Source organism: Salvia hispanica, chromosome 3, assembly GCF_023119035.1.
Source record: "Salvia hispanica cultivar TCC Black 2014 chromosome 3, UniMelb_Shisp_WGS_1.0, whole genome shotgun sequence".
NCBI lineage: Eukaryota > Viridiplantae > Streptophyta > Magnoliopsida > Lamiales > Lamiaceae > Salvia > Salvia hispanica.
This window is the reverse complement of record NC_062967.1, coordinates 51,363,810-51,385,845: the sequence shown is the minus strand read 5'-3', so window position 1 is coordinate 51,385,845 and position 22,036 is coordinate 51,363,810. Positions and strand designations below refer to the sequence as shown.

Genomic DNA, 22,036 nt, shown 5'->3' with positions numbered 1-22,036 from the left:
TTATCCGATCAAATATTTTAGTAGAACCACCGAAATTGATTTGATCTGAAAGTGATTTATCACGACTTTCAGATTATCCGTTTGATTCTGTTCGGCATTTGTGTTTCTCCCTAACACTAAATTCTTCCACTGCCCTAAACCCGATTCCGCCATAGTGAAACTATCAAAATCAGCGAAGGTGAGGGGGTAGTGGTAGTATCCACCACGGGGTTGTTCATCGTGTAATATCTCTGACCCAAATTTTATATTATTACATGTAATTTGTCAATATACGAAAAAAATATACTAAGTGGGTATGGTAATATTTTGCAATAAGACGACGATAAATAAATATGGCTAAGCACACATATATACACATGTGGGAGGTAAATATATTATTATTATAGTAATATAATATACCATATTTATTATGTACATATAATTACGCATATATATTGTGTTAATAAATATATGGAAAGTAGACATATGTAATTGGATGCATACATACATATTGTCTTAATTATTAAATTAAAGTTTATATTTAAATAGGAAATTAAATGGAAAAAAATGGATAGTGACGTGTGTAAAGTTCATGCATGAAACAACACATTATAAAAGAAACATGTGTACATCTATATTAGTAACTTGGTTGACAAGGCATTGCTATAGCTAAATTTTAAGAGAGAGATCATAAAAATAGAAAAAGGATATAGCAAAAAAAATCGGTGATCATACCGACATAGTATGATTGGAGTAGTATATAAGTTATATGCTCAGTTAAGTAGAGGGAGTTTTTGGATGCCTATTTCTTATGGAGAAGAAACGTATAGGGAAAAAAAAGAAACAACTGAATGAATAGTTGACGATTAATGGGATTAAGAACCATAGAGTGGGAAGAGGAAATCAGCTGTCCGGCTAGAGTATTCATTGTGGGTAAAATCATACTTTTAATTTTATATGCGTTATATGAGAAATCAGCTGTCCGGCTAGAGTATTCATTGTGGGTAAAATCATACTTTTAATTTTATATGCGTTATATGATTGATTGTGATAGGTTGAATTGGAGTATATATTTAAATTATGTGTAATTTGATAATGATGGTGGAATATAATGTGGATATGTAGTCGATAGAATTGATATGTTTTAGAGATGGTATTGAAAGTACATGAATCATATGATTAAAGAGGATCTGTGACGGTCTTGCCCTGGATCTGAATTTACAGAGGGACCTATGAGTCCAACTAGAGGGACTTTCGGGTCAATTACAGAGGGACCTATGAGTCCACCTACAGGGATCTTCGGGGCAATTACAAAGAGACCTATGAGTCCAATTACAGAGGGACCTTCGGGTCATAGAGGAATCCCGGGCAGATACCAGGCTTGATTTGTCACAGAATAATAAATTGAACAGAGAGGCATATGCATATGGATGTGCAAATTGTTTATGATATTTAATGTTTATAGTTATATGTATTGAAAAAATAAATGTTTGATAATTGTGTGATGCGAAATTAAAGGTAGAGTTCATATACATTGATTTGTGATTCGTATATATAACAAATACTTTTAAGAGTAAGTTACAATATTTAAAAGTATGTATTTAATAAATGTAGGCTTTTGGAATTAAAGTATTTGGGTGGTCTTCTGTTTGGATACGTGATTACTATATTTTAAGTCATAATTGTCAATTATAAATATATATGCATAAGAGGGGTTGGGTGTGACACATCGCGTCCATGTTGGGCCGGTTATCCCCAAACATCGATTGGGGTCTTAAGTTGTTGCCACCGGGGGCAATACACACCCAACCCCCTTGGTTGGAGCCGGACCTTAAGGAAACCATGACGGATGAGAGGGGGTGTGGGTCGGATTTTGTTAATTGATTGTTCAATGTTTTCTATTTATATTATGAATTTTGTTACCTCATCAAGGGTAATTAATTTATGAATTCTAGGGATGGAGAGGAGCTTTTCATGTTTATTTAATTCCAATTTCTAATATCCAAACTTTGCTTAATTTTATGAATAATGTTTTTCGTTGTGTGACAAACATCGTAAGATGATTCAATAGGATGTAGGGAAATCGAGAGATGATCCATATGTTAGATCGAAAGTAACAACACTATAGTTAATTAATATCCAAAAATTTACTAGCTAAGACGGACAAACTTAATGTTAGTAATAAACTCTCATCGGTCAACGCTAATAGTTAGGACTCGCTTTAGTAACTATGTAGTTGTTGTTTGGATATATGAATTGTATTTTGAATAAACTAAAGAAGTGTAATCATATTTCTGGAATTTCCTTGTCTCATACTCCCTCCGTCTTCTAAAAGAAATCCTTTTCTTTTTTGTTCGTACCTATCAACTATTTAATTGTTTTGTGATTGATTATACTATTTAATTGTTTAATTTTAGATAAATTAAACTCAAAAGTATGTTTTCTTCAAATAGTATGTGACACTGAATATGTGCTAAACAATTTGTAAACTTATTCCATGTGTTTGATTCCATACTGACCCATGACTATACTATTGCTACACTGCTTACTAGCGGTTTGTTTTAATGCTATTGCATCAACATGAACAGTAAGTAGTTAGTATATAAGTTAAAATGCTTGATATGAACCACTATTCGAGATGCTCAATGCATGCCACTTTGTGGAATCTTAAAATAAGAAAATTAAAAAATTACTCCCTTCGTCCCACAAAAGATGTCACACTTTCCTTTTTAATTTGTCCTACAAAAGATTTCACATTTTCTTTTTTGAAAAAAGTTCTTTCACACATGACTATAAAAATTATATTTTCTCTCTCCATTTAACACACAAAAACAAAACCTCCTAAAATCTCGTGTCGTCCCACAAGTGTGACATCTTTTGTGGGACAAAGAGAGTAGTAATCAATTTTAAAAACATTGGAATTTAGTAAATCAAATTAATGTAAGTAATTTAATAACAGTATAAGAAACTAACTCTAGAGTATATATTAAGGACTCAATTTTTGGCCTTACGCTTTGGACTGCACAAATTACAAAATCATTAAATACATAAATACTTTAATAAAATGAAGGAACAAATGTATGTTTGCATTGGCGGCGTCTATTACTAATTACTAATTACTACTACTATTATTTTAACAAATCTAGAGAAAGAAAGGCAAATTTACAAATTGTCATAACAATGTTAAAAACTCAAGTTTTTCAATCATTCATAAGTAGTACTGTGAAACGCATATATACTTCCTCCGTCCGCGTTAAGAGCTGTGGCAAACTAGAAATTAAATACGGCGAGGCTGAAAATTTTAAAATAATAATAATATTATTAAAGTATTTAACTTTACATGTAATGTCTATGCAACTTTTACGACACACTGGATGATACTCCCTTCTTCCGCCATTAGAACTCTCTTTTGAGATCTGCACAGTTTTTAAGAAATGTAAAAGAAAGTGGGAGAAAAAAAATGGAGTAGTAGAATGTGAGACTCATTTTTATGTATTAGTTTTATAATAAATGTGAGTGGAATGAGTTAGTATAAAATGAGGTGTACATACCATTTATAATAAAAATGGACAGAAACGACAGACGGAGGGAGTAACTGTTTTCGATAAATCGTTGTCTTGAAATCACCTAAAAATAATCTCATTCTGATTTTTTTGAAAATTTGTTTCTCAATATATACAATTAATATATTATTCATTCGTTCATCTCCTATTCTATTTTACAAATATGTCTTAACAAGTTTCTCTATTTTGCAAATATGCCTTAACAAGTTTCACATGCTAATAAATTTATTAACTACTACTTACGTAATACAAATAATTTTATAGTACTAATTCTAATTCTACCAAACTAGTGATCTAGTAAATTAGGAGGTATTTGGGCATATAAAACTTATAAAAAACGTACTGCACACTATTGATGCACATAAGATTATTTTATTTGATAAAATTATAACATTTACGTACCCATCAAATTCTTATCTGATCCTGCTTAAGTCAAAGGCATTTTTATTTATTATAGCTAAAAATTAAAATCAGCCCAACAATTATATAAATGTCCCAAATCTTATCAGCCCAATTAATTCTCATCTTCTCCAACAATTATTCAATTCGTACGGGTTCGTGTTGTGTTACCATGTCGTGCCAAAAATTGTCAGCTCTAACCATATATGATAAAAGTGAACCAAAACTTCTATTCACGGGCAGAGGGGGTATTCCATATATGTATATACCATCAACGATAATACTCCCTTCGTCCGCCATTAGGAGTCTCATTCCTTGGCGGCACGGATTTTAAGAAATGTTAAGAAAAGTGGATGAAAAAAAAGTTAATGTATGAGTCTCACTTGTATATATATTAGTTTTAAATGAAATGAGAGTGTAATGAGTTAGTGGAATGTGAGACCCTATTACCATTTATGATAAAAGTGAACGGGAACTCCTATTTGTGGAAGGACTAAAATGGTAAAACGAGACTTTTATTTGCGAACATAAGGAGTAAAAATGATAAAAGAATAATAGTAATGTTTTCAGTGACGTGACTAAATTGATTGCATTTCATTTATCACTAATTGGTTTGAATTTGTTATCTTGTGTCCAGATCATATCATATGAAGGACCACAAAATGAGCCGGAAGAGTGTTTTGATGAAACGTGTCCAGAAACCAAATTAGGTGCTCTTTTGTACTATATCAGATTGCATTAGCTGGAATTCAGCTATTGGTTACCTGATAGGGTTTTGTATTTGAGTTTATATTGAAACGAGCATTTTCCTGCTACAGAATTACTTTTCAAAACTGAAATTCGGTTTTCATTTTATGGTATGGTATGCCAGAGGGTTGGACCAAGAGTGCAAAAAAAAAAAGTACAATGCTATAGATAAAAAAAAATGTCTTTCGAAATCTCTCTTGATCTTGAGGTTGGTTTCGATGGTGATAGCTCTGAGGACCTCGAACAGCTGCTTTTGCCTCTGAACAGAGACGCTGTCGGCCAACATCGAGACCGCTGGGTTAGACTGGACCTTACGGGATCCAGAAGCTAAAACAGCTCTCGTGTCCCGTATCGCCATTTACTGACCAGTCATCCACCAGCGGGGAGGGGGGAACTGAGTTGGGTGGTTCCTCCTCGAGATCTTCGGTGAGTTCGATAGAGTTACCGCCGGCACTCCTGCTGCTGTAGTAGCCGGATGCTCCGAGTCTCATCTGCTTCGACGCACCGGGCTCGCAGGGTGCCCTGAATTTGGGGGAGTCACTCAGAATGACATATTCATCCCAGTAGCTGAAACGGGGAAATTTCCCGCCCTTTTTGTGCTATTCTAGTGACAATTTTTTGATGTCATCAAAATTGCAGCCGCTCTCAGCGGAGTGGAGATTGTTCTCGTAGATTCCCATGAACCTACTGATGACTATTAGGATCCTGCTTTAACCCCTCGTATGCGGTAATGATGCGGGCCCACAAAGCTTGTTCGAAATGAAACTTTTATTGGCGGACAAAGAGAATATATAGAATAACATGGATGAGTAATGTGTTGGGTTAAAACTAACTTAAAATTTTCAAAATTGATAATTTTTTATTTATAAGTTATGGTTCAAAAAAGGAAGGAAAAAAAAATTTTAAATACAAAGGGAGTATTTTCAAAACACGTGCCAAAGTCAATTTTGAAACTCCAAATGTACGACATGGAGCACCTAATAAAACATAAACCCTATATGCAGCACCTTTCCAAATCAAATCATATCTGTCCTATGCACATCAGAGGAACATTTTTATTTAGATTTTATTTTCATTTGGCAATGTTAATTGGCTTTGTCCCCTCAGTTCGTATCAATAATCAAATAGTACTATCACCATTTTATAATTTTTCCAATATTTAATAGGAGTACTAGTATTTGCAATTTTATTTTAAAGCAAAAAACATTCTGTATCTAAAAATCATTTTTGTGACTTATTTTATTAATGGTAGTAAGAAAAATATTTTAAAATTTTAATTATACTTATAATTGGCAACTAACGACTGAACAAACACATTTTTAGTTGGTAAGTACCTTGAAATATTAGGTTTTATCGTTGCAAAATCGCTCTTGCTCGGTAAATTATCGCACATTGCTCAGTAAGTGCATAATAAGTTTTTCTAACTGAAACCTACTACTAAATACTTATATTTTTGTAATTAAATTATTGATTTTTCTATTATCCATACGAATTTTACTATCATGATATCAATATATATATACTATGAATTACCAACTTTTTAACTTGCATATATGGTTGATTATTGTAGTCATTGAAAAGATTTTATGTATTTTTGAATAATAAAGTAAGTCACCATAATGGTTATGATTAAATTTTCTAAACAATTTTTTATTACTCTCATATATAGTACAAGAATTTTCGGCAAATAATATTTGTTTAAAATAAAATAGGAAATAAGCATATGAATATATAAATTCCTACATATCTACCAAAATAAACGTAGTGTCTGTCACAAGAGCAAATATTAGACAAGTGATAATATTTGAATTATAATAGTACTACTTATATAGTGTTATTGTTATTGATATGGAAAAGGAATAAAGAAAATCAAATAAAAATGTTTGCAGAGTGTCAGGTCTTATCCATAACCCTAGTCTAGTACATACTCTACAGTCTACACTACCCACAGTTACACACTCCATATTCTCCACTGCAACACAAACCTTCACCATGGAAGCAAATGCTCTTGCTAGTCTAATTTTCTGTCCGAAATTTTAGCTTCATTTAATCTCTCTCCAAACAAATCGTCTTCCATGATTTCATTCCATATTCTCTTGCTTTCTCAATCAAAATTCAAAACCCTAGTTCAACCCATCCTAAAATTTGGTTAAGATTATGATGTGGCCCATAATTGTAATTTAATTACTACTCCTGAAATAGTAGTGTAAAAGGATAAAAATGTAATATACTAATTCATTATTAATTTTTTATAATTAATTCACAAAGTTTAAATATGAAACCCCTGAAAAGGCCAACTATGTACGTACGTTTATCACTCCGATTCCTAAATGGCTAAATCCAAGGACAATTTAATATAATTATATAATTGCTCATGTTAAATAATTTATGACCCGACTTATGTATGATGTATTACATGTCTATAACGATATATATTTTACTCCATATAGCAAGTTAAAAGGCCTTGGACAATATGGGCACCATGTCAATCACAAGCATGTATTTATTTACACAACCGTGACCATCACTCTAAGTTTAAACACTTTCTACTTTATTTAATTTAATAGGATCAATAAATCCTTTTGATATGGGGGATAGAGCTCGAATTACTTTGTAACAAACCGGGACTTGGAAAAGATTTCGCAAGGTTAAATAAAACAAATTGCAGTTGCACTGGTGTTGCAATATTAAGAAACTGTACATAAAGATTTAAGGAATCTTCGTTTAGTTTTAATAAAACTTAGACAAGACATTCAATTTTTTTTTTTGTGTGTTAGCAATTGTATTGAGTGACGATCGAAACAATAAATTCAAAACAAAAGTTAAGAGGTCCAATAAAGTCTAATATTACTGAACAATCAAATCCTAATTAATCTTTTACAGAATTACAGTTAAAAAAAAAAGGATTTAATAATTATAAATTTACAACGAAAGCAGGGACTTTTATCTCCACGTCACGTCAAAAGGATTTTCAAACCAAGTGAGCCGTGGCGGATCCAGGATTTCTGATATGGGAGTGCTGAAAACAATTATTTATAACAGCTTGAAGTTCAATAGTATTAGATTAGTCCATTTTATTTTCTTTGTAATATTTCTCGATTAAAATCTTTATCTTTATTTTTTTACAATAAATCCTTCATTGTAAATAAAAATGAATTATTTTTCCTAGTGTTGCTATATAAGTAAATGATTTCTAATGTCTTGAGTTAAGGTTATTATAAAAATTTACTTGATTTTTCTCGTGTGTTATCTACTTATCTTTCTTTTATTTGCAATAAAATGTTTTAAAATTTTATATTATGAAGAATTTATTTCATTTTCTGAAGGATGTGTGATCTTTACCTAAAAAAAAAATCTTTTAGCTCTGGTTGGATAGCATTAAGAATACAATTGACATTTAAATTTCATCAATCACATGTAGACTTTTTATTAAGATTTTAATTTACATTTTCTGAAAATTTAATTTACAAGTAATAGAAATCACATAAACTTTTTTTCTATTTATTATTACTCCATTATATTAGCCACATAAATAGGGAGTATCTATTTAAAACAAGGTAACAAGAGAAATCTAAATATGAGTGAAAATAAAATTAAAGAAATTAATATTTTATTAAATTATTAGGTATGTAAATATTTATTAAACATAAAGTGAATAATAAAAGTTACTCCATATTGGATATCAAATCAAAACAAAATCAAAGTGAATAAAATGAGCACGTGTAGCTAATGAAAAAAAAGTAAATAATGAAATTAAATACTAGCAATGAACAAAAAATAAAATTGGGTATGTATGACATGCGTACAAAAATCAAAGATACTAAAAAAATTTCAGTCCTTTTTAAAGTTGGGAGTTTATTGGGGAAGCAAGTCTGAATAGAGAATTCAAGTTTTGTGGATTATAAATAATTGCAGTAAATTGAAAGGAATGCCTAAAATAGAGGGTAGGCAACTTGTACATGATGGAGAGAGAGATTTGTTTCATCCCACAAAAAGAGGAACATACATACATAAACCATTAATACACTACCCGGCAACACTGCACAACCAATAAGGAATTTGCTTTTGAATGGAAACGAATAAATCAGGTAGCCAGCAGGAAAGAGTTAATATATATACATATAGGAGTAAAATTCTAAACATTGGGTAGCGCAGTTGGCAATCAATATGAAAATCACATTTGTTGAAGGTAATGGGTGCTGAGTTCGATTCTCACCCATACAATCATTTTTGAAACTAAAAAAAAAAAAAGAAAAAGAAATCACCGTGTCTTCTAAAAATAATTTTTAATAATTTTTTTTGTAAAGTATAATTAGTCATACATTCATTTTTGAAATTTACCAATGTGTCTTCTAATTTAATTTACCAATGTGTCTTCTAATTTAATTTATATTTAGGTAAAATATAGTACTAGCCATAGCCGAACTGAGAAGGGAGGGAGGGAAATGAATTAATTACTTGTATATTATATAAAGTAGTTTCTGAAATTAAAAAAAAAAACAAAAAAGTGATTCTGTTATATAGCATAGGGAGCAGTAGTACAAGGCTGTTACACTACACGCAACCAACATTTACCTCTCCACCACTCCAGTCGCACAATCCATGGCTAGCTCCTCTGCCAACGTGCCACCGTCCGCCGCCGTCTCTGATAAAAGCATGCCGGATGTGCCGCCGTCCGCCGCCGTCTCTGATAAAAGCATGCCAGATGTGCCGCCCTCCCCCGCCATCTTGGATAAGAGTATGGCAGACTACGTGCCGCCCTCCTCCTCCTCATCCGCCGCCGTCGTGAAACCACCTTTCGACGACATAGTGAACCAAATGATGCCGATGCTAGCCGACTTATTGAAGAAGGGTTTCGGCGTCGACCCCACTCACTCCATTGACCTCGATATTTTTCAACGGAAGGTGGAGAAGGCATTCCTAGAGGAGCTCCAGGATCAAAAGCTGAAGGCGCCGGTGGTCTTGCCTGACACCATGAGTTGTGATCCCATATCCGGCGGCGGTTCCAACGATTCCATCACCGCTGCTGAAGATGGCGGTGATCTCGTTCCTGGTGTTGATTCCGTCGAGAATGTTGGAGGTGGCGTTGCCAGGGTTCTGGCCATTGGTGCTCAGGTCGTCGATCCCGCTGCTGTTGTTGATGGTGGTCTCGTTCCTGTTGTTGATCCCGTCGAGAATGTCGCAGGTGGCGTTGCCGGGGCTCTGGCCGGTGGTGCTCAGGTGCTCAAATTTATATTCTCAAATTACTATTATTTTATATTTTTTCATTTAATTTAATTTTATTTTCAGGTCGGTGGCGGCGGCGGCGGTGCTCCGCCCGGGAGAGGTGCTGCTGCCGGTAAGCGTACGCTTGAGGATGCCGGTGGAGGTCCGGATGGTGGTGCAACCAAGAAGCTCAAATTAACACTGATGTAATGCTTTTGTTATCTCTCTGATTTCATCTCCCGCTACTTCTCCTATCTTTCACATTTCGTACTCCGTTTAATTTGGTCTTTCATTCCATGATGATGATGCTAGCTAGACCCCCTTTTCGCACTCTAAATCTTTTGCTTTCGATATCGTGAATTCGAATGGAATTGATATTTGGTTTTCTTGTGATTTGATTTTTAGTTTGAATGGTTTAATTTCGTTGATTACTAGTAGTAATTGTTATTCGAATTTAATCGTTGATATGAGCTCATTAATATTGGACTGATTTTGAGAAATTTTGGGAGCAAACTGATTTGGGGATCTATCTTTGTTTTGCTTCAAAAATTGAGGGATCTTTTTGTGGAGATACACACAGTAGAGAAGGAGGGAGTAGCCGTCCGTCACAGTTATAGAGTAGAGGAGTATGTTGTTCTTCCATCTTTTTATTATTTCTCTTTTCTTATTATTTGTTGTTTGACTTTCAAAGTAGATGGTGGAAGGGTGTACGTGGGAGTATACACGTGTTTTAGGGAGTGAGAGTAATTTGTTTCAATTGTTTTAACCCCTTTTAATTAAAACTCGAAGTGTAGGGAGTGAGAATATTTTGTTTCAATTGTTTTAACCCCTTTTAGTGTGTTTGATTAACACTGAAAGTGTAGGGAGGGAGAGTATTTTGTTTCATTTGTTTTAACCCTTTTTAGTGTTTGCTTAAAACTGCAAGTGTAGGGAGTGAGAGTATTTTGTTTCATTTGTTTTAATCCCTTTTAGGTTGCATAGATAAAATAGTACGTAGTGAGATGGTACAATATTGGATAGGTTAAGATATGAGGAAAATACGAGGAGTTGAGGATGGGAGCGGCCGGCCGCAATTTATCGAGATAACCTAAGCTTTTAATCGGGAAAATTTTATAATCTTAACGATAAAAATAAATCAAAGCCGTAGGATGCATGCTAAAGGTGATGACAACACCAAAACACAATATAGTTAGTCAGATATGAACTCCAACTGATTGCTTGCAAGTGATTATTATTATTATTATGGACATTATGTGATTTATAGTATTTAGAACAGCATGGAAAGTTGTAATCAAGAAAGGATATTTTAATTTTTATTTTAATGATTTGGGAATTTGGGTACCCGATTTTTCAGGGCCTATGCCATCCAGGTACTTGAAAGCTTATCATATTCAATTATCAGACAATAGAATTTCCAATTTCAAGTTCAGATACCTAAATATTTTTATAGGACGAAAGAAATATAATATTTTTCTTCTATGTTTTCTAACTTAATTGCCTATAATTTCGTCCGTACCGAGATGGACCTAGGCCTCTTCAGTTGTAGGGCTGTGAGTTAGCCAATTCTGGAAACCAAACAACTATAAATACAGAAATTTGATTCCCGTGCTAGCAATTTTTCAGTATTCTAGAACGATCCCTTTTTCAATCGTCCGTTAAATTTTGCAATGCCCCAATTCTTCAACGCAAAAGACAACATGGACAGCAACGAGAACAAATAGGTACATTTATATACAGTTGAGCACGATTTGAAGTGCACATTGAATCAATTTTGCTTAATACCGGTTTAATAAATTGAGTTGAGGAAGAGACTGATTAAGAAATTAATAAAACATGTACTAGTACTATATGTTATCACCCTAACCTATTTATTTTAGGACACAGTGGCACTCGGAACTAGCAAAACTAATGAATTGTCCAACATCAAATTCATAGTATATAAATTAGTCTAAATAAGTTTTGTAATCACTCAATTTGAACCAACCATCCCCTGCTATCTCGAGTGAAGTTTCACGCACCCGAGCCTAGCGCTCATCTTATATTCAACCCTGCAAGGAACAATACAAAGAAACGGGACAGTGTCAGCTACAAAAAGATCGAAACGCACTGCAACCTTAGGAGTTAGAACTCACCTATTACCCTAGTACTACTATGTAATACTTCCTACAGGAGTCCAGTGCAGGAAACTTCTTCTGCCTCAAGTAGTTCTTCAATCGGAATAGAACGCTCCTCAACCTATCCGAGAGAGAGATTGAACCAAAGGATGTCGATGCATCAGGAAGATCAACTAATAAGAAAGTGCGTAAATTGTTGGTGATCATAAAAGACTTAAAAGTTCGATATTAGGACAGCACAACAAAAGCATTTAAGCATTTGTATCTTACAGTGAAAGAAAGCACCTGGTGACTATAGCTATCAAAGTGGGATAACTAGCTAATCATCGCGATGATAACTGATAACATCTTTTTGGGACTCGTATACAGAGACAGAAAATGGCCAGGATGGCCAAAGCTCCTCTCCTGTTCCCGGAACCAGAGTTGAATGTCATCCCCACATTTAAAACCATGAGATCCATGGAATACCCCGTAGAATATCCCACCGAGTTTACCTTGCAATATCCATGTTGCTTTTACGAATAATTCTTTCAAGAATCGTTCCATTGGAGGGCAGAGTGTAGATAACATTTCCTGAGCCCTGTAAACAGAAAAAACATCTGAGCAACCAGCAGTAAAAAATTCCATCAGTTACAAACGATGCAGCACATATTAATATTACCGGAATGCAAGAACTCAACATACTACCAAACAAATACATACAAAAAAATATATTGCTTGTGCAGTGTTGTATACACGAGTTAAATGCATGGTATACCTATTACCGACACATCTGATGAACATTTACATGAGAGTTAGGTGATAAATACCTTCTGCATGAAAACATTAGAGCTGAGATATCCTCAATGTCTCTTTTATTGTTCACGGCCAGGTATAAGACATCGGAAAATCCTTTATCCTTGTTTCTCCTCATGGCTTTTAACACCTACACCGATCAGAGTATAATCTCGCCAAATGCATATGCAGAATCACAGTGTCAGGGTGAAATATAATGCAAAAAAAATTTAAGAACATAATCATCTAGTCACAAAATCTCACCAAATGCATATGCTCTACATCCAACCAAATATCTTCAATATGTGATAGTTACTGCTCCTGAACACATAGTATCATTTCTCTTTTTGTCATGTTATGAGTTCAATATCAAAATTTCAAGTAGTTTCAGATTAAGGCAGTAGTGTATTACCTATATTAGCTTTACAGTATTCAAAGTTCAAACTGACTAGGATCTAATATTTTTTTGGGTGATCAAGGAATCCATTGTAAACCACCATGCATACTTTTGACACAATACAACCTCTATATGTTAAAGACTCAGTGCAGGACTCGATAGGTCATAAGGCAATGCTCCAATTCCATAAATGCCATATCAAAGTGCTTGGGGATGCCAAGCAATAATACATACATCTGTACAACGAAAATGCATCTTCATAGGAATCTAAAGAATATAAAAACATGTCATAAAAATGATACCCATCAAATAACATAGATTAGGAGTTTCCAGTTTTATCAGTTCGGAGACTTCAACAAAATGAGAAAAGGTCACGCCAAGAAAGATTCAGAAGAGTGAGGCCTGGCGAGGAGTCAAGAACAAGCAAAAAGACCTCCAGGAATATTTTACAATATGCAGTCATCTAAATCTTTCCTTAGCTTAAAGTCAAACCAGAAGAGTTTCGACACAAAATTTGATTCATTTCCTTTTCTTGCCACCTCAACAAATTATATAGTCAAGATGTGTCAGGAAGTATGAAATGGTTACAACAATGAGCCTGATGGTTGCAGGTGTCTAATAGTATTTATTATGCAACCTCACTTCAAGAGAAATATAATGTTTAGAAAAGGGTAGTGGGACAGGTTGATAATAGCATACTGAAAACTTGATAATAGATTTGTCTTGCAAGTGCTCTTCAGGCCACATATTTTCTGTGGTGGTTGGAGGGGAGGGGGGAACCACAAGCAGGTGGAGAAGCAAGCAGAGATTCATAACAGGATGGAGCAACAAACCTTTCCCACCCTGCTTGCATCTCCAGGACTTGATATCTCAGAAGCCCTGTGAATGTTTCTTCCAGGACTAGGATGTGACTCGAGCATATTGACACTGGAAACCATCAATACATATGATAGATTTGTGTTAACTGCTTCAGCTTCCAAGGTTCAAGACGAGCTACAATGCGCAAGCCAAACGCCTACATTAAACTGTAGCTAGATTTGATCGAAGAAATTTGGAAATTTACTTGTGGACTCATATTCCATTAACTTATCCTCGCTCACATTTTATTAATAAACTAATATTTGGGGATTTAGCATATGTTTTGTGTGTTAAGTGCGGAGAGAAAATAGTATATTTATGTTAATGTTATTTGGTTTGTTGAGAAACCAAATGAATTGGTTTGTTTTAGCAGATGTTGTTTCCGCCACGCAAGTGAAGAAACTAATCAAAAATGGAATGTGATTTGGTTTGTTGAGAAAAATGAGTTTAGGAATGTGGAGAGAGTGAGAGTTTCTCACAATTATGGAAGAATCCTGTCTGTATCCATGTTGAGCTCTGGACTTACGGTTGCAAGCTTCATCGATAGAAACTGCAACATGCACCGAGTCAGCGAGTAGATATTTACTATTACACTATACTTCTCTGTAACAACACCACCAAACAAGATTCTAGAAATTATTTGTACAGTTTAAAGCTTTTCTATTGAACAATTCACCCAAAAATGCTTATTCTAAGGTAAAAGGCAACGACTCCATTCATGAATACATCTCAGTTGAGGAATCATAAATCAATTGAAAATGCTCCAACAATAGAAAAAATAATAGAGAATTAAAACTATTACCAACAATGGTGCACATATTAATCGACTGCCATTGTAACCCTAAAAGTGACGGCAAGAAATGAGAAACTTAGGTTATACTACCTTCAGCGTGAAAACATGAAAAGATGAAACCTCCTTATTGTCTCTTTCAGTGTAAGCCATCAAGGTATAAGACATCAGAGAATCCTTTATACTTGGGTAGATCACATGCTCTACATCCTACCAAATATTTTCAATATGTCACAATTGCATAGTTCCATAGACTTCACCAAAACTCGATGAAGATTGAGATTTTAGAGAGAAAAAAATGAAGATTTTAGACTAACTACAATATTCAGTGTTGACCAAATACAGTCGATAGTAGTTTATGACACATATAGAGGTCCAAGCTTAGCAACGCTTGCCTAAAAGATCAAACTTGTTTTAGAACCTAAAAGGACACCAACAATTTATAGTAAGTAGAGTGATCAGAGTACAAAGCTCAGAATCTAGAATTGGTACGAATACTGTTTCCCTAGAAGACTTTTTTGCTTCATTTGATTGAGTCCAAGATAGTTCCCACCTACACAAGGCTCCCTTGATATTTCTCCACATCCGTATACCAACCGTCCGATTTCAGAAAAGCTTAAACGACACTCTCTAAGACGACTATAGCAAAAATACAACCGAGGAACTCAGCTGCTCTCGGGGCATCATTGACAGCATCCTCCAAGACAGCTGGAACAGATTCAAACCTGTAAAGTGATAGCAAGTCAGGTATCAGGATTGGGTATTTTTGTGTATTAAGTCAGACTCGATGGAATGGAGCTAGCAGCAGAAAATAGACAGAGAGTGCTATAAGAAATGGGAAAGAATTTCATCTGGCGATTTTCAGGAAATGATGGGACAGAATGTGATTGAGGTGGCACAACAGGATGTGATCTAGGAGCAGGCAAACCCTCCAGTCTCAACTCTTCATGAGTCACTGAATGTGTAATCTTCACATTTTTCCGAGAACCACCTTATTTTCTAGCCTGTTGCTGACAAATCTGTGGAGTCATATTGACCCCATGTTACCCAACTGAAAAGGTAGTTGATAAGCCATCAGTTGTTGGAAAGCTATAGTTTGGTCCTTGAATCGGATGTGGCTGAAGACTTGAAATAAACATTGGCTGCTGCATTTGACAATTCCCCATAGGTAGGGATGGCTTAACTGTCACCTGCAGTCAATGAGGAAAAAATGTCACAAATTAACATAAAAAATCACTCAACGGTCATACAAATAAACTCAACTTGTTTACTGGAGAGAATAAGAAATTACTCAATTCCAATCGCCAGCACTCGATGAGGCTAAATGCTTGGATCTCTATATGGCTATAAATTTTTCATCAGATGTTAGGATACCTTGTCTAACCAGCCAAGGCTCAAAGATCAACGTGTATTAGAACCTAAAACAACACCAAACTTTTAGGTGATGAGAGTAAAAGGTTGAGAATCTTGAACTGATAAGGAATACTGCTTACCTCAAAAAATTGTATGTTTTGCTGCACGAAGCATTGCAGCATTTGTCTGTGCCATGCATTATACCATGACAATGAAAGTAGCAATGTTCTATCCCAGCAGATGGAGATATTAAAGTAATTGGTGTTCTCTCTATGTATAACATAAACTATACAGAGCATCTAAAATAGAACTAAGATTCCTCAAACAACAAGGTCAAGAATATATGAAACATGACCCCATTATTTTAACATACACTTGTGAATAATCACAAATAAACTGAAAACTGAAGAGAACCTTAGCCAACAGTTGCTCTATGTTTCAAGAATTAAAGGTAACACTGAGAGTCATAAATCAATAGAAAATGCTCCAACAATCATAGATTAATAGAGAATTAACAGCAGATAATACGAATAACTAATAACATGACATTAATATATTCAACATCCTAATAACATACTAACATTTTCATGATATAATCACATCGAAAACACGATAATAGTCTTGTTCTATGATCCTTTGGACAGGGAAATTTGCTAATACGTTATATCTTTTCCATTTTCCTCAACCATTGAGGCATCGTCTGTACCATGCCAAATTGCAACTACAAAGGAGTCATTGTGTAGTTTCCTCCATTCAAACATCATACCACGGCAATGAAGGTAGCAATGTTTCTATCCCATTAAAGTAATTGGAGTCCTCTCTATTATAGTATAAGAATAACATAAACTATACAGAGCAACAGCATTATTCTAAATTTCTAATCACCAATAAACTGAAAAACCTTATCCAAAAGTAAGAATTAACAGAAAATGCTCCAACAATCACAGATCAACAGAGAATTAACATCAGACACACTAATAACTAACATTATAAGATTCAAAATAAAAAAATTGAAGAACATCCTCCCTAGTAACATAACATAACATAACATAGTTCTATGATTTGAGTTTCTTGTTGGGGGGTAATGCATCAGCATCAAGTGGCTTGGTGGATGATTGAAGCTTCATTACGGCTAATTGAACGAGATCATCAGTAAAATCATGAGGCCACCACACTTGCTTGAATTTGCAGGCAAGTTGGACGATTAGTGCGAATGACCTACCACTGTCATACACTAAACGTGAAGGTAAATCCTCTGGGAAGGGAAAAGGATGATTAGGCGAATCCTCTGGGCGGGGATAAGGACGATCGTCATATTCGCATCTCTTATCAGATGGCGTAGCTCGAACCTTGTTTACAACAAATTCCGCCAGATCTAACGTATAATCATTTGACCAATTTTCGTGAAGATTGTACCTTCCCTTTACCATAGTCGCAAATATCCCAGCCATGGTCTTTACATGCATATCGTTCTTGCTACTGCGCATTTGATCGGAAATCCAGAGCCGATTTGAGCCGAGACGGGGATGGAGGGGCGGTTTTCTGCAGGAGAACCCCTTCTTCTTCTCCATTTCTTTAACCTAATTTCGAATCAACTTGAAATTTGGGGATTTGTTAGAAGCCAAAATTTGGGGGTTTTGTTTTGGGATTCAATGAAATAGATTTATAGAAACAGTAATAGGAAGACAAAAATGGATTTTAAAATAAAATATTATTACTCCCTCGGTTTCATGTTAATTGCACCGTTCCATTTCAACTCGTCTATATTATATTAAAAAATCAATCTTAAATTTACGGCCTAAAATCAAACGTGGGAATAACATACAAGTAATTATAAATGTATAATTTTCATTTTTTATTAGTTTCGAAAATTCATTTTAATAGAACTATCAATTTACACTATAACCCCTACACTATTTTGTTTCAAAAACTGATTAATTTATATTCTTTCTAATTGGAATCTTGTAAGTACATTATATTTTATGTCACTTAATTTTTCGCTTATTTCGAATTTTATGATATGAAATATTATCTTAAACTATTGATTTTAAATATAATATTATAATACATGTGTAAATATAAAAAGAATGATCAATATATGATCATTTGATGACACTATTATTAAAATTATACAGAAGAAAACATAATTTTTCCGGTATATACTTTGAATATTTGAATGTATTATAAAATATAATAAACAAATAAATCCCAACACATTGTATAATGTAAGTCTTAAAAAAATAAGGGTGTATCCTATAATTAATTTTCTATATATGTACTATCAATTTACGTGGTAATCATGCCATTAAAGAATACACCCACATGTTTGGGGGCATGGATTGCCATTATCACTACTATTGAGTATTAACACACTATGAAAATAAATATTGAATTAATATTAATAATTTAGTAGTAATATAAATATCAAATTATAGAGATACACTCCGTATCATGTAATATCTAACTCTTAATAATTTAGTAGTAATCTAAATGTGATACACTCCGTATCATGTAATATCAACTCTTAATGCTCTTATGGATTTATGCTTTGAATATTTGAATGCATTATAAAAATATAATAAAAAATAAATTTTAAAATAATTTTATAATAGAAGTCTCAAAATAAAGGTTTTGTCATATAATTAATTTCCTATATATCAAACTATGTGGTAGTCATATTTAAAGGTTACACCACATGTTGGGTGCTGCGGATTGCCATCACATATTATCTTTACTACACCACGGAGTAACGCATTATGAAAATAAATATTGAATTAATATTAAAATAATTTAGTGATATTAATGTTAAATTATAATGATATACTCCGTATCGTATGGAGAGTGATCAATTGCTAACTCATCATTTAATTGCTAACTATAATTAATTTAAGATCACAGGATTTTAGAAAACGTGTGGTCTACAATTTGCCACGTGTAATTTTCATTTTTATTAATAAAATAAAAAAAGATAAAAAAACAAACTCCAAATTAGGGTTTTTGATGAAAATGTCAATATAGTGTTTCAAAAATATCAACACAATGCTTTAAGAATGTTAACTCATTGTTTATTACATTCTACATGTATTATATTAACATATTTTATATAGTATGTTTACATTTTTGCTTGCACGAAAAAATTTAAAATTTTTAAATTTTTTTTCAAATTTTGACGTCGGAACATATGCATGTAGGATATCGTTGAAATCCTTATAAAATTATCTTTAATTTAGTTTATGTTATATGAATTTAAAGTTTTGGGATTTCTTTTAAAAGTTAGTTATAACTAAACATGTAGTTAATTAACATTAATACCCCTATTGATTTTTTTGGAATTAATCCTATGGCCTTATTGACGTTTTTCGTTGATCTTATTGACATTTAGAGATTAATGATCTAAGCCCTTAATTTGAATATCTAATGGCTATTATTTAGTTGTAGTTAGCAATTAAGTTATGAGTTAGCAATATAACACTCCCGTACTCCGTATTATATAATATCAACTCCTAATGGTCTTATGAATTTATGCACGAGTTAGAAATTAGAAATGCAAGGTCAAGTATATATCAAATCTTCCTTTAAACCGGTGGCTTTAATGCCTAATCATTCTAATATACACTTGTGAATAATCACATATAAATTGAAACAGAAGAGAAGTTTCCAAAAGTTGGTCTATGGTTCAAGAATTAAAGGGAAAATGCTCCAACAATCACGAGAAACTAATAGTAACATGACATTAAAAGATTCAAAATAGCATCCTTCCTAATAACATAACATAACATAGTTCTATGATGAAACTTGATGAAATGAAAAATCCAGAGCCGAGTTGAGCCGAGACGGGGATGGAGCGGCGGTTTTATGAAGGAGAACCCCTTCTTCTCCATTATGTTTAACCTAATTTCAATAAAATTGGGGATTATGTTATAAGCGAAAATTTGGGGATTTTGTGATTCAATTATATAAATATAATCAAGGCTATAATTAGACTTAAAAAGAGAAAGAAATCAATTTAAATTAAGAAAAAGTCGGATGCATAATATTTACGGAAAGATTTTTTTCTGCCTCCATTATGGAGTACTTATTTTTTGACATGATTAGAATAAAAGTATAAATAGAAAGGAGACAAAAATGGATTTTAAAACGGAATTGGATTTATTAGAAAAGCTTGATGACACATAAGATTTGGATTTATCAAAATTATATTACTAATATTGTCATTATTGTGTAGTCGAAAATTAGGAGTACATTAGAAATTTAGAATTCCAAGACGAAATTGAAACCAAATGCATTTATACGATGGGCCAAATTTAGTAGGCTAGTTCTTTTATTGGGCTTTCATAAATATAATTCGATATTGTTTTGTCATATATCTGAAAGAGCTTTTATTTATTATTCCTATTGAATGGTATACAAAAATTCTACTACAATACTAGTATATCTTTACGATTCAATTATAAAAGTAGGCACTCTATTTATAAGTAGTAAAATGATGAAAAGTAAATTTGCATACTAATTCCTAAATGGTTGAAAACATCAATTAAATTATTAAAGTTGAAATATACTACTATATAAAATACTTTAATATGCAAACGTATATTTACAATTTTATCGAATGGAAATTATTTAAAAGAGCTGAATAAATAAATAAGCAAGTTAATCATAAGGCCATCCGCATCATGTCTTTTGTCCGTCTCTTAACCATTCAGCTCATCTCTTAACTAATAGACAGCACCTGCATCCTTCCATCTCTTAACCATCGCTTAACTATTCATTCAATTTCATTTTTTATTTTTAATTCCAACAAATTCATTTAATAAAACACACTTCATTAAATAAAATAAAAAATACAATTTAAAAACCTAAAAAAATAAAAAAAATATACATAATTAAAATACTCTAAATTAAACTATAAAAACTACTCCGCCGGCGAATCATCATCCCCCGAAGTCGGCGGTGCACCCAAGTTAGATTGATTCCCTATACCAAGTTGAGCTCGCATAAACTCAATTCCGGCCATATGGGCTGAAACTTGGGCAGGAGTCATTTTTGAAAGGTCAGCCATCGTGGCGACCAGGTACATGGATATTAGGGTGTTCGAGCCCGTGCCCGTGCCGGAGCCCGAGCCCTCGCCCGCCTGGCTTGATTCGCCGCGGCCCCTCCCTCTCCCTCTCCCCCTCGCTCTCGCCGCCTTGGTCCGTATTGGCCGACGCCGTGAACCGGAAGAAGACCCCCCTGCATCATCGGTTGGCGTGCCCTCATGTGAGGTGTTGCCTTCCCGCCATCACTAGACGAGTAGTGGCCACGCGCCGTGGGCTTCGTGCGTTTCGAGCCTGACTCGACACCGCCAGCCCACCTTTCAAGGTGGTGGACTTGCGACCAAACATCGACAAACTTGAAATCTTTACCGACGTCGTCTTTGAAGACCCGCAACGCCGCTCTCAGAATGTCGGCTCCACTGGCTCCGCTCTGATAATTCGCCTCTTCTGCCCTGTATATCGCGCAAAAATTTTTGATATCTTTGTCGCATCGGTCCCAATGACTGCGGAGCATCTTCACGTTGCGGGCAAAGGTGTCCTTCGGCCTTTGTGCGTTGTAAACTTCGGTGACTTTTTTCCAAAAACACTTGTTGGTTTGTTGATTCCCGACGACAGGATCGTACGAGACGATGATCCAAGCGTCGTACAGAGCAACGTCTCGTTTTGGCTGTGTAGATGACGGGTGCCGTCCCCCACAACCTCTTCCTCCTCGGCATTGACGCCGAGCCTGAGGCCGATCCTGCCGGAGCCGGAGTAGGAGCCTCCACCTATTGGCCAGTCGGGCAAAGTGCGTTCAGGCGGCAAAAAATTCTCCGAAATTTGGG

General features: G+C 34.2%; 2 protein-coding genes across 10 annotated transcripts; one reads left to right on the top strand and one right to left on the bottom strand.

Moving 5' to 3' along the window:
• The first annotated feature begins 9,353 nt into the window (after positions 1-9,353).
• LOC125212930 lies at positions 9,354-10,216 on the top strand. The gene is made up of 2 exons (XM_048113232.1): positions 9,354-9,908; positions 9,978-10,216. Exons 1-2 carry the CDS (start codon positions 9,387-9,389, stop codon positions 10,101-10,103), a joined length of 648 nt encoding a protein of 215 aa, XP_047969189.1. The 5' UTR covers positions 9,354-9,386; the 3' UTR covers positions 10,104-10,216.
• Positions 10,217-11,651: 1,435 nt separating this feature from the next.
• On the bottom strand, positions 11,652-13,995 carry LOC125212931. 9 transcript variants are annotated; one of them, XM_048113238.1, is made up of 6 exons: positions 13,878-13,995; positions 12,817-12,932; positions 12,502-12,587; positions 12,278-12,412; positions 12,026-12,180; positions 11,655-11,941 (listed from the first exon to the last, which is right to left on the bottom strand). In XM_048113238.1, the coding sequence occupies exons 1-4, from the start codon at positions 13,989-13,991 to the stop codon at positions 12,327-12,329; spliced, it is 402 nt and encodes a 133-aa protein (XP_047969195.1). In that variant the 5' UTR covers positions 13,992-13,995; the 3' UTR covers positions 11,655-11,941; positions 12,026-12,180; positions 12,278-12,326. The 9 variants fall into 9 exon arrangements, with proteins under 9 accessions (XP_047969191.1, XP_047969192.1, XP_047969190.1 ...); XM_048113239.1 differs by having other exon boundaries at positions 12,293-12,412; XM_048113240.1 differs by having other exon boundaries at positions 12,026-12,128; positions 12,293-12,412.
• Positions 13,996-22,036: the final 8,041 nt, after the last annotated feature.

Excerpts from the sequence above, each read along its gene's own strand:
- LOC125212930 (XM_048113232.1), top strand. The coding sequence starts at position 9,387 with ATGCCAGATGTGCCGCCCTCCCCCGCCATCTTGGATAAGAGTATGGCA. Across the intron at positions 9,909-9,977 it reads CTCTGGCCGGTGGTGCTCAG|GTCGGTGGCGGCGGCGGCGG; the intron begins GTGCTCAAATTT and ends TTTTATTTTCAG.
- LOC125212931 (XM_048113233.1), bottom strand. The coding sequence starts at position 13,991 with ATGAATCTCTGCTTGCTTCTCCACCTGCTTGTGGTTCCCCCCTCCCCT. Across the intron at positions 12,933-13,877 it reads AATCTATTATCAAGTTTTCA|GTGTTAAAAGCCATGAGGAG; the intron begins GTATGCTATTAT and ends TGATCGGTGTAG. Across the intron at positions 12,588-12,816 it reads CTAATGTTTTCATGCAGAAG|GGCTCAGGAAATGTTATCTA; the intron begins GTATTTATCACC and ends TTCTGTTTACAG.